The following is a 14,076-nucleotide window of genomic DNA, read 5'->3' as shown; positions in this document are numbered from 1 at the left end:
TTATGGAAAGGACAGAGTTTATTTTTTAATTTTTTATATGGATATTTGTGTTATGGAATGGACGGACAGAGTTTATTTTTGTTTTTTATATGGGTATTATTGACATGAAATGGACAGAGTATTTTTTTATTTTTTTAAATGGGTATGGTTAAGAATTGGACATATACTTATAAAAAATAAACTATTACTGCTAAGAAATGAGAAATTTATTTTTGTGCATTGTTGTTATGAAACAGATAGTGTACTTTTGTTTCCGATATGTGCATTACTGTCATGAAAAGGACAGAGGTTATTTTGTTTTTTTACATGTCTATTTTTGTTATGAAATGGACAGAGTTTATTTTTGTTTTGATTTGTGCACCATTACTGTTATGGAAAGGACAGAGTTTATTTTAATGTGAAATGCTGCTGCAAAATGTACAGGCTATCCTTGATATATACAGTGATTTTGTGATTTAGGCATAGTCAGAATTTAGTCTGATATGTGAGGATTTTTCTGTTACTTAGGGAATCTGACATTGGAATTTAGGATAGGTGAAGGATGGAGTAAGGGGGCAAGAGATTATAAATTAAACTTCATCCTGCTCCTTCTTGAATGGTTTACTTTCTTTTTATACAATTTTTTAATTGTTTGATTTTATTGTAATATTTGAAATAAATAAACAAATAAAAAACAAAATGTCATATAGTATGCAGGACAAGACAGAAAAATATCTTTTGAAATGAAGCAAATACCTGTAATCTTTAGATTTCAAAGACTAAAGGCTAAGAGGGTTCACACTGAAAAGACAATGATCACATACCTTACGTATGTATGTGTGTCTATTATGATTAGACACCTCTGTGGAGATATTTGTGTATAAGTATATATTATATACATGGTAGGGATGTAACGATATGAAAATTTCATATCACGGTTATTGTGACTAAAATTATCATGGTTATCATTATTATCGCGGTTTTACTGAAATGTGCTCAAAATGTTCACTTATACACACTGAAATAATTTAACCACATTGTATTTTGAAAAAACAAACAAACAAATAAAATAGGCAGAATGTACTTTCTGTTGGCAGAAACATTTAAATATTAACATGTAAACATCAAACATACAAATGTGCATTAAAGATGGCACCTTATGGCCATCGTTTGACCATTTTCCATACCAAGTTTGAGTTGTTTTAGTTTCTTTTTCATAGATAGATAGATAGATATTTTCTCTCTTTCTGTGCGCTTGGTCCAGGTCTCTCTCTCTCTCTCTCTCTCTCTTTGTCTTTCAAAGTGTGGTAATCAAACATGGTTATCATGATAATTACAGGGTGGGGAAGCAAAATTTACAATGAACATTTAGTTGTTTTTTCTCAGCAGGCACTATGTCAATTGTTTTGAAACCAAACGTATATTGATGTCATAATCATACCTAACACTATTATCCATACCTTTTCAGAAACTTTTGCCCATATGAGTAATCAGGAAAGCAAACGTCAAAGAGTGTGTGATTTGCTGAATGCACTCGTCACACCAAAGGAGATTTCAAAAATACTTGGAGTGTCCATAAAGACTGTTTATAATGTAAAGAAGAGAATGACTATGAGCAAAACTATTACGAGAAAGTCTGGAAGATACTATTAAAGAAGAATGGGAGAAGTTGTCACCCGAATATTTGAGGAACACTTGCACAAGTTTCAGGAAGCGTGTGAAGGCAGTTATTGAGAAAGAAGGAGGACACATAGAATAAAAACATTTTCTATTATATAAATTTTCTTGTGGCAAATAAATTCTCATGACTTTCAATAAACTAATTGGTCATACACTGTCTTTCAATCCCTGCCTCAAAATATTGTAAATTTTGCTTCCCCACCCTGTAGAATTTAAACGGTGATACTAACCGTCGGGAATTTTACCGCGGTTTATCGTTATACCGGTAATTGTTACATCCCTCATACATGGATACTCAAAGTTGATGTGTGTGGGATAAAAATCCACTATATTGATATGAAAACCCCTTCTGGTTAGGGGTGGGTAATGTACCAATGCTCTAATTTTAGTATTTGATGTGTGATGATTTGATATGTTTAGAATAAAGAAATAAAAAATGCAAGTCAAACTAGACAAGAGAAAAATCAACCAGTTTTGGTCTTTATTAGTTACAAATAGGGCATAGATATACGTTTAAGTTGTTTTAAGAGTGCGAAAGAGCCTGCAACGCTTTGCTAACTGTGGCCGTTTGTGATTATGACATGGTTCGCATGTTGCTTTCCACTATAACTCAGAAGTACAGAAAAACAGAGGTCAAAAGTGTACACTGTTTGTTTAAAATGCCATGACATTTACTGAAGGAAGACCACTAATGAGGGAGGATGCATTTGTTTCTATACCATAGACATAAAAAACACACTGAGTAAAGGCTTTGTCTCTTTTCTCTCCTTTCTATCTACTTATGTGCACTGTTTTCAGCCTTTAATAACGGTAGTACAACAAAACCCAAGAGGAGAAAGACAATAGTGTGGACACAAACTAAGGCTACACTCGTATGAGGCATACAAGCCTAAGATATTGATTATTAATTTCATGATCGGTTAATGGGATGACGATTTTACGGACCGCAGAAGGGAAACAGGAGATAGTTGAAGGCTGGGAAACGTTTAGGATGTTTTCTTTTTTTTTTGTCGTGGGAAGTATGCAATCGCTTATCAGTCAGGTTAAACCCTTGCTCTGACAGGGCAAACACTGATCAGAAAACTAGGGCAGCCTCCTACTCCTATGTACAGTGTAAGCAGAAAGAGGCTTGCAAACACAAGCAGACACACAAACACACACACACACACACACAGGCAAGGGTGAGCGATGTGATATCCAAAGTGGCTGTGGGCCATCTCTTCTCCACCTCCTCACTCACAATATCATTTCAATTTTAGCACAGTGAACAGCAGAGCTTGCATTCATGTGTGCAGCACTGGGATGTCTTTCATATTATTGGTCAGCAGGTCTATACATGTGAACGCAGACATTAAAAATCATACTAAATGTGCACTATTTTACCAATTTATGTGGATTTATCCTTATACAAACAGGGAAATTTACTCATAACACACAAGTAAAACCTGTCTCTGTTGCTGTTGGATAAATATTTAATATCACATAATGGCTCCCGATGTGTTCAATGTATTTCTCAGGCAAAAATGTACACATGATGAACTTCCTTTGTTTAAAAAAACAAAACAAATATGACAGCTAGCGGTTTTAAAGGCTTGCAGACATCCTTATGGTTGCATAACATTGTACAATACGTGACTTGTAAATTATAACTAGAAAGGCTGGTTACTAGGTAAATAAAATACTACACAAGTCACAACCATGCCATGACGACAGCATACAAAAGGCAGGCAACGCAGACTTTGCTGCAAAATAAATAGTCATGAATAGGGTTAAACGTGGCAGAAGAAAAATCTATTAACCCTTGAAGATCTAGAGCTACTGTGGTAGTAACTTCCTAATGATCTTCCTTCTAAATCTAACATTTCCTAAATGATTTATCTTCATTTATTACTTTTGTCCTTTGCATTTGTCAGTGAAAATTGGGTATTGTGCTATATTTACTTCACTGACTATGCAGAAGTTCATAAAAGCTCAGAGTCAATAGAAATATGTTATAAACTGAATTTAAAAACAAGTGTCTATAACCACTGTCATTTATCAAACTACATACATCAGTCTCAGATCCTCTGAACGTTCCAACTCGTTACATGCGTCACATATTTGACGTATGTCGCTGAAAGGCTGAAAAACTGCATTATTTCAGTGCCTGGATAGGATTATTGGCTCAAAATGTATTAACCCATAAAGATCCAAACATCCATCACCAACCAAAACCATCTACTGATCTAAACTGTTTAATACCTGTTGATCCACTAATCCTATCAATCAATGTAAATAATTGGTGTAAAACGCAGTTTGTCATCTTTTCATGGTTATCACATATGACCCATTTGGACGTTCAGATGCTACGCAATGAACATGGAAACACCGTCATCTTCTACAACATTGATTCACCAGTAAAACCCGTGGAGTTGGATTAACCCATAAGGACCCAGTATGACCTTCATGGCAGTTCCAAAATAATTTTGTCTTTATATTTAACCATCCTTAAGTGGTTTATCGCCATTTATTGTAATATTATCTTCTGTATTTTGTGTTTTTTTTTCAGTGAAAATCAGGTATTTTCCAACATTTAATTTACTAATCATGTAGATCAGTGTCTTTCAACCTTGGGGTCGGGACCCTACGTGGGGTCGCCTGGAATTCAAATGGGGTCGCCTGAAATTTCTAGTAATTGCTAAAGATGATAATACTAATCGTAATAATAATAAAAAAAACTTAGTAATAAAAAATATATGGTGAGTTGACAGAGACAATCACAATACATAAAAGACATGACAAACTGAAGCTGAAACTGAAACACTGTGGTACTGTTTATTTTTCAAATGTTCATTGTGGTCAGTTTCAGATGCTGCAGCTCTTTCATAATTCATAGTTTGAGTTATTGTTTGTTCAGTATTAATTGTCAGTCTTGTAAATCCAAGCTGGACTGACTGTACATATCCTGACCAAGGAAAATAAAATTCTCACTTTGTGCAGTAATTTACACCTGGCTTTTCTGCCTCCGTCCATAATAATATACATTATATAGACTAAATGTCATCTAAAATTAATGTTTATTTGCAACATAGTATAGCAAACTATTCCATGATCAAAAACAAATTAATTTTAGCAAAAAAAAAGTCTCCGTTTTGAATGTCTGGTGTTGTCAGAAATTTGTGATGTTAAAATGGGGTCAGGGGCCAAAAAAGGTTGGAAACCACTAATGTAGATATTCATAAAAGCTCAGAGTAAAGCTGAGGATTATAATATCAATATTAGACAAAACAAGAAAAAGTGACTTTTTTTTTTTTTTTTTTAGCAAAATCTATCATTAACTGAATAAAAACTGTGTCCATCCACTGTCATTGATCCAACTCCATGGGTTTTACTGGTGAATCAATGTTGTAAAAGATGATGGTGTTTCCACGGTAACTACAGCGCCTTTGAACATCCAAATGGGTCATATCTGATGACCATGAAAAGATGACAAACTGTATTTTACAATTAGTTACATGAATTAGTGGATCAACAGGGATTAAACAGTTTAAGATGATTTTGGTAAATGGTGGACGTTTGGGTCTTTATGGGTTAATGACAGTGGATGGAAATGCTTGGTTTATGTTCAGTTAATGATAGATTTGACTGAAAAAGTCACTTCTTCTTCAGTTTTCTCTGTTTCTGATATATTAACCCAAACTTTAAGCTGAGCTTTTATGAACATCTACATGGTCAGTGACTTAAATATAGGAATATACATGATTTATACAGATAAAATACAAAATATAGAGGATAATATTATAAATAAATGATACCAAATCAGTTAAGAAAGGTTAGATTCGGCGAAAATTTCATTTGTGAACTGATATCAAAGTAACGCTGGGTCTTTATGGGTTAAACATTTCAGATCAGTTCATGCTTTTGGCCACTGGTGGCTCTTTAGGTCTTTGATGGTTAAAGTAGTAGCACATGCACATGAATTAGAATATTATAAATGTGTAAAACACACCGAATACTGTTACAAAACAAACTCCAACACACAGATGAAGGCAAAACAAAATACTGGGAAGGAAGAATGGTCTATAGATGCACAGAAAGAACTGGCAGTGAAAGGAGAGAAACTGTAACAAACAAATCATGGTAGGAAAGAACAACTGAGATAAGGTGACAAAAAAGAACAAAAACAGAGAGCACGCTGATTAAACAGCAGCCTTCTATCACTGTGGTCTGCTCGCAGAAACACATTTCTAATGCAGTATCTTCATAGGAAGTGGAATGCAATAATAGTTAAACTGGTGGATCACAATCCGGCTGTCGCTCGTAAGTCAAAACAAGATAAAAACTGCGGTTACTGCACATTTCAGTGGTGGTTCGCTCATGCTGGTAAATGCTGGATATGAAAGTGCTCATAAACTAAAGGACCACACTGTTCAGGGTCACACACAGATTACTGGGTAAGAAGTCAGCGTCCTGCTCGGGGACTCCGCAGCCGGATGTTCAACACACTTTAAACACATTAATGAAGTCAGAGTCTTGATGCGACGGCCACTTGAGACACTGTAGCACAGTTCGCAATGTCATTCACCATATCATTTTCTAAGAGACTAAATAGAGGAGGATGCAGCACTGGTTCCTCTCCATCTCATCTGATAAAACCTTTGAATCATCACTACATTGCACTTATCACACGTTTGTGTCTGATATCTGTACAGTTTCCTTTTCTTCACCTTAAATCTGTAGGGTGTGGACAGTAACACACCACAAATTCACATCATGACAAAATAACATGTACAACAGGGGAGTCGAACATACAGCCTGTGGGCCAAAACCAGCCCATGAAAGGGTCCAGTCTGGCCCATGGGATGAATTTGTTAAATGTAAAAATGACACTGAAGATATTAGCAATAAAGGGTGTCAAAATCATTTTAATTCAGGGGCCAAATGCAGCCTAAGTCAATCTGAAGTGGGTCTTGATTTAGTGTAAAAGAGTAAAATTATATAAAAATGTTTACATTTATAAATCATTCTTGTACAAAAAACTTTAATAACCTGAACAAATATGAACAATTTGTAATGTTTTAAAATAAGTAAGTGCGATTTTCACCATATTCTGCCTGTTATTAAATGTTTTATGTCTTTGTAGATCCACTGTGATCAGTAAGTTGTAATGCACATGTGTAAATGATAAGGTGAGGCATAATATTGTTAAAATTGAACTTAATTCCCTTAAGAAATTTCAGGTTGTTCATATTTGTTCATGTTACTCACATTTTTTAAAGCATGCTTTGCAGATGTAAACATTTTCATATTGTAATTTTACTATTGTCAGTGTTATTATTGTACTGGTCCAGTCCACTTGAGATCATTTTAGGGTGTATGTGGCCTCTGAACTAAAATGAGTTTGACACCCCTGATGTAGAACTATATAATCAGATTGATGAATGCAAAAAGGAGGTGCTTTGACCTTAAGGTTCAAGGTTCAGGTAATGTATAATTAATGACACAATTTCTCTACGTTTTACAAAGGTATAAATCACACAAGTAAGAATTATGAAGTGTCTGAAAAAACACACACATTTATACAGAAAAGGCTAATTGATAAACTGAGATTTTGATTGACTGTTGAAACAAGTGTGTTATAAAAAACAAACAAACAAGAGAGCCTTTTCTCTGCCAGAGTGACATTCTTCTTGTCATTGGTCAAGTATTCCACATTCATATTCATATTCATATGCAAGCAAGTTACCACAAGTACTGATGTTTCCAGTTTAACTTCATTTCAGTAACAGCTTTTCACTAATTATGCTCCATTATTGATCATATAGTCCATTAACGTCCATAAAAGCTATGTTTTCCCATAGCTTTTGTGGACACTGAACATAGCAGAAGCACAGCCGCAGAACAGCAGAGGATAACAGAGACAAATTTATGGGGTTATGACAGAACCTGTAACGCTGAAGTTGGAAAAGAACAGACCCAGAAGCAGCGAAACAGAGAAAAATATGTAACCTATTCAGCAGTTTCATAAATAATGTCCAAAACTGGGGTGTCAAACTCATTTTCTTCCAGGGGTCATTTTTAGCCCAATTTGACCTCAAGAGGGCCGGACCAGTAAAATAATAAGCTAATAACCTATAAATAATGACAACTACACACATTTGTCTTTGTTTTAGTGCGATAAAAAACATTATGAAAATATTTATATTTCGAAACAATCCTTTTTTCAAAAAAACATGAATAACCTGACAAAACTGAAATTTCATAAGAAAAATAAGTGCAATTTTAACAATATTACAGTCACGGAAAAAATTATTAGACCACCCTTGTTTTCTTCAATTTCTTGTTCATTTTAATGCCTGGTAGAACTAAAGGTACATGTGTTTGGACAAATATAATGATAACAACAAAAATAGCTCATAACAGTTTAATTTCAGAGCTGATATCTAGCCATTTTCAATGTTTTCTTGATAATAACCAAAATCACTTCAGTTCTTACATCAATAGATATGGCATTGTACTGGCAAAAACAGTGCTATTAGGCATTCCATGTTTTCTTTTCTGTCTATTTTAGTCACATGATACACACAGGAGTTAGTACTTGATTGCATAACCATTGTTTTTGATGATTTTTGATGGTCTACTAATTTTTTCTGTGACTGCATGTCTCAACTTATCATTTACACATGTGCATTACACACAATGTTAGACAAACAAGCAGAATACTGTTAAAAATTTTCAGATAAAATAAGAACGATTTCTACAATATTACATCTCTGCTTATTAACACAACTTGCAGATCACGGTGGATCTACAAATACACAAAACATTTAGTAATAGACAGAACACTGTTAAAAATGCACTTAGTTTTCTATAGACATTTCAGGTTGTTCATATTTGTTCAGGTTATTCAGATTTTATTGTGAAAGGATAGTTTGTAAATGTAAATACTTTCATAATTTAATGTTATTTTTTAAAACATTAAACCAAGAAGAAAATTTGTAGCTGTCATTATTTATAGGTTATTTGGTTATTATTTTACTTTAGATCATATTGGTCGGTTTGTGGAACCTCAACCAAAATGAGTTCCACACCCTTGACTGTTAATATCTTCAGTGTAATGTTTGCACTTCCCAAATTCATCCTGCGGGCCGGATCAGAACCTTTTGTGGGCCAGTTTTGACACAACTGGTCTAGAGGAGGCTGCTTTGAGGGCAAACATTAAGGTGACCCCAAAATAAACTACACAACCACCATCAACCAAGCTAATCAATAGAAACTTAAATAACTAATCACTATTCACATACGTGTTTCCACTGTCTCTATGCATGAACATAAATGTAAGTAGGAGTGTGAAATACAATTTTAAATAAATAGTTTCAGTTTATAAGAAGAAAAAGGTGGGAGAAATGAGAAAACTAAGAAAAGGTTGAAAAGATCATATATGGCTTTTGTAGTTTTCTATATTGTTCAGCAGAGGGATATTAGTCAAAATTATTTACTTGAAATGCATTTGGATAAACTTATTTCTGTGTCTACTTTTTTTTTTAAAGTACCTGCCTCAGAGATTAAAGGTGCTAAATCTTACATATTTCAATAACATGAACTGGAAAACAAAATGATAGATGTGCCGGTGCTAATGTTTTCAGTTCATATAATAAAGTATTATTTCACATATATATTGGTTTAAGTACATTTATACAATCGATCTATAAATCTTCTAGTAGTAAAAACCTGTAAGTAATTATATTGTTATGTTCAGTGTTTTTAAGTAGATGTTGTAGCTCTGAGACAAACATTCCTTTTCAGTAAAACTCATTCTCTCCTTAATTCTAAAAATTTAACATCATTTTTGACCCAAGACTGTATCTTGGGAACTATGGTCAACCAGCATTTTAGACATAATTGTTTTATTTATAAGTCCAGTGGTTTCCAAGCTTTTTTGGCCCGTGACCCCCTTTTAACATCACAAATTTCTGGTGACCCCAGACATTCAAACCTAAGACATTTTTTTTTGCTAAAATTAATTTGTTTTTGATCATGTAATAGTTTGTTCTACTATGTTGCAAATAAACATTAATTTTAGATGACATTTAGTCTATTTAATGTATATTATTATGGATGGAGGCAGAAAAACCAGGTGTAGATTACTGCACAAAGTGAGAATTTTCTTTTCCTTGGTCAGGATATGTACAGTCAGTCCAGCTTGGATTTACAAGGCTGACAATTAATACTGAACAAACAATAACTCAAACTATGTATTATGAAAGAGCTGCAGCATCTGAAACCGACCACAATGAACATTTGAAAGATAAACAGTACCACAGTGCTTCAGTTTCAGCTTCAGTTTGTCATGTCTTTTATGGATTGGGATTGTCTCTGTCAACTCACCATTAGTAAGTTTTTTATTTTTATTTTTATCAATCACTAGAAATTTCAGGTGACCCCATTTGAATTCCAGGCGACCCCACATCAAGTCCCGACCCCATGGTTGAAAAACACTGTATTAGTGACTTAAATTTGGAAAGTTTCACTACTTTTATTCTGGAGGCATTTCACTCATAAACCAGTGTAATCATACCACTTAATCGAGTACATTATTATTCCTAAAGAAAATAATATTAAGAGTGATAGAAGTCAATTTACATCAAAATGCCAAACAAATAATCTACGTTAAGGAAACAAATATGGTTAAAGGCTAAATAATACGCAATAAATAAATTATCTCATATAAATAGGACTAAAAAAAGAATAGAAATAAAGACTAAAATCATAACGACAACTGATATCATGCACTAGTCATAGGTTAAAGTCCAGTTAAACTGTTATTGATCACTGTCCATTGATGTGATATTATAAAAATGAAAAATTCAAAAAAGGAGCGTCCCATGTCATAAACTACTCTTCAACCTGTTACTGTAACTTAGCCTTCTCCATTTCTCAGGTGCTAACGTCGGTGCAGTTCAGCTATTTGGAGTTTCTGGTATCTCAGCCCTCAATTTTCCCAGTTGCTTATCCAACTCTTACTACGTACAGATCGATGAGGCCCAAAACACAGAGATGAGAGATGCCAAACATGGCCTACCTCAATGAGCTCTGGTCGTAGGTTGATGGTGCGCAGCCAGTCTCGTAAGTGTGGGTAGCTGTCCAGGGCCTCTGGCCTCTCCGTCTCTGGCACTTTCTGCTTGCACTGCAGTTGTTTACAAATGTATTTCATCAGCTTCACCTGCAGGGAGCAACAGAGGACGCAGAGCAGATGGGAGGGGCAGATTAGAGGTAAAGAACAAGACTCTGGTGTAAAACACATCTGTCACACCTGTGTTGGCAGTGGAACCATCATAGTGAGATGTAAAATTAAATACACATATCGTTAGCCTCATAGCATCCCTGCTATCATAACTTCAGGGTTCTAACTCTTTCCCTAAATTTTTCTTCCAGGACATTTTCAGCTGCTGCAGAGACAAGTTATCACGTCACACACTAATCCATTCCCCCTCATTCTTTGGACGTGTTCTTTTACTCAGACATTTGATGTGCAGTCTATGGCTGTAATTTAAAAAAATAATTATGACAAATGTATCACAGAATAATGCAAACACACCCACAGGTTACAGCGTAGCACTTCATAAACCTGACAAACTGGAGTTACAATGTTCCATTGGACAACTCCCAACTCAACTTTCTCTTGTCTCTTACTTTCTCTCCTGCACTTCCTCTAAAAATATTTGTATATTTTCAATAAATCACTACAATTTCCTTTGTTTCAGCTCAGTTTACACACACAAGGTCACAAGGCAGAGGGAGGATATATAATTCTCCAGGATAACATAACTGTTTCCAGGACATTTGAGATTTTTTTTCTCATTTTCCATATGTTTTCAATCATTTTCCAGGTTTTCCAGGACGTGTGGGAACCCTGAACTTCATTCACTCTTCCAACACTGCGGCTTCATTTTATGTAGATATCACTATTTGGCCAAATTATGCTACGAGGCTAACAATATGTTATTAAGTCAGTGTGGCACAATCTACAGTTTTCGTGTTATTGGCAAATCATTCCTTCATTCATTCATTCCTTCATCTTCTGAAACCTGCTTTATCCTCACTAGGGTCTTGGGGGGGGGCTGGAGCCTTTCCCAACTATCTATAGGTGAAGGCGGGGTCCAATTCATTGCAGGCCTTGACAGTTCATTATTTGAATCATTTTTGCCTGTCTTCATGAACCCTTTCTTTAACCCTCAAAGACGTAAACACCGACAAAAGACCAATAGTCTGGTACAACGCAGATTCTCATCTTTTCAATCACGTCAGATATGAGCCATTTGGACATTCAGAGGCTCCGTAGTGAACATGGAAACGCCGTCATTTTGTGCAACAATGACGGACCGATAAAAAGTTTGAGAAATGATGGCGAATATATACACTTGTTTTTATATTCACTTAATGATGTATTTTGCTAAAAGTCACTTTTTCTCGAGTTCACTCTTTTCTGAATTAATAACCTTTGAATTTACTCTGAGCTTTTATGAGCATCCACATGGTCTGTAAATTAGATATGGTAAAATACTGGATTTTCACTGAAAAATACAAAATACAGAGAATTATAGTCTAACAAATGATGATAAATATAGGGAAAATCCATATATAAGTCACCACAAAATACTTCTAGGTCTTTGAAGGTTAATAAAACTATACACTATAATACATCGTAATGAAATATTGGAAACAAATAAATAACATTATAACAGGATGTAAAATGTTGCTAGAGTGGATTACTTGCTGGAAAATTATAATCATTTCAAACAAAATACAGCAGTGTCTTCACAATAAATCTGCAAACCCTCGTGTTGCATTTTGTATTTTTATTGAACAAGAAATATTCCTATCAGACAACCACTTTTCATGATTTCCATAATGTTAAACCTTGTTTATTAGAGTGAATTTTATATACTGCCCCTCATTAACATACAAAATACATAAAGCCATTTAGAGCAGTGGTTCTCAATTGGGAGTACGCGTACCCCTGGGGGTACGTGAAGGCACTCCAGGGGGTACGTGAGATTTTAAAATATATTTAAAAAGTAGCATCCATGCAAAAATCCTTTAAAAATAATTATTAAATTAATTAAATATTTCAGGAAATTATATAAATTCATAAAATGAATTTTATATTCAGTAGGCTATTCAATTTCATCCTCCTAAAAACCCAGCGTCTCCCCCATACCAGAATGGTTCGACCCAACCTGTCATATGCCACCTAGCATCACCTGTCAATCACTTGAAAACTCAAACAATGGACTTGTGGTTGAAGCGTAATTCTGTTTGAGAACAGATCTTTACTATGATCCCAAAGGAGGACACTTTATGTTGATAATTATTTTTATGTGCACAAATCTTTCTTTATAATTAAGTTAATTATTTCTTTCTTTTTTTAAGTTATATCTTTTTATTTCCAAATAGTTCAAGAGAAACCACTACAAATGGAGTTCCAAAGTTTAATAAATCACACACTGATGGCACAGCACTCTGTTTTAAGTCATTTTTTTTTACCAAAAATGCTTTGCGGTGGTTAGGGGGTACTTGGCTGAAAAAATATTTCACAGGGGGTACATCACTGAAAAAACGTTGAGAACCACTGATTTAGAGAAGTAAATAGTTGCTACTCTAAAAAGCCATCTTCATATAAGCCTTTAAAGGAGTTATATTTTGCTTTTATCTTTTTTTTTAAATGGAATTATGCATTTTAAAACATGTCCCTGTGGTCTACATAAACTGTAAATGCTTATGCTTGGGTCTGAATTCTTCATTAATTCAACTCCACAGGTCCATCTTCAACCCAATTTCTGAGTAATGACACCAAAGGTCGTTTTGAGCACTGGCCCTTTAAATGCAAATGAGCCTCTTCATGCCCCACCCCCTCCAGGTTGTTGGCTGTGCTGCTCTGTCCTGTTCAACCAACAACTGAACATTTTAGGCAATTGGCTCGAAGTTTGGACATATTTTTAGTATGGACTACAACCACTGCTGCTGACAAACAATTATGTCGTACTCGGAGAAATGTTTGTTGGAAGTCTTGACCTTATATGTGTAAATGTTGTGACATAACTAGTTATAGACAAAACAAATTAAGCAGGAATTAAAACAGGTTGTAGAAATCAACTCGATTTTTGTCAAAATGAATATAAAGATAGCTGCACCTGGAGGGTTCAAATTCAAACTTTTTGAACTATTAGGGTCCAAATACAATAATAAATGAACTAAAGACTAATAAAAGTGGGTTTAGCAAAATGTGACCCCTTTAAACAGAGCCTTGCCACAGAACACCTCAACCAACACAAGTACATGCTTTTTTCCAACAACAAACGCCTCCTCAGTACGATAAAGACCGAACTGCTGCATAACCACAATCATTTTCCGTTCTTGCACCTGCAGTCACAATCC

At 34.7% G+C, this 14,076-nt stretch overlaps 1 protein-coding gene across 6 annotated transcripts in view; it reads right to left on the bottom strand.

The window, feature by feature from the left end:
- The window catches only part of ksr1a (kinase suppressor of ras 1a), a 69,914-nt gene that overhangs the window by 31,751 nt on the left and 24,087 nt on the right, over positions 1 to 14,076 (bottom strand). For all 6 annotated transcript variants that reach the window (XM_030153688.1, XM_030153689.1, XM_030153684.1 and 3 more), the window contains one exon: positions 10,721 to 10,861. In XM_030153688.1, coding sequence (XP_030009548.1) covers positions 10,721 to 10,852 — 132 coding nt within the window. In that variant the 5' untranslated portion in view covers positions 10,853 to 10,861. The remainder of the gene's footprint in view (positions 1 to 10,720; positions 10,862 to 14,076) is intronic.

Source organism: Sphaeramia orbicularis, chromosome 14 (genome assembly GCF_902148855.1).
Source record: "Sphaeramia orbicularis chromosome 14, fSphaOr1.1, whole genome shotgun sequence".
Taxonomy (NCBI): Eukaryota; Metazoa; Chordata; class Actinopteri; order Kurtiformes; family Apogonidae; genus Sphaeramia; species Sphaeramia orbicularis.
Note: the sequence above shows the minus strand (reverse complement) of the source record. Positions and strands in the feature narration are given on the sequence as shown.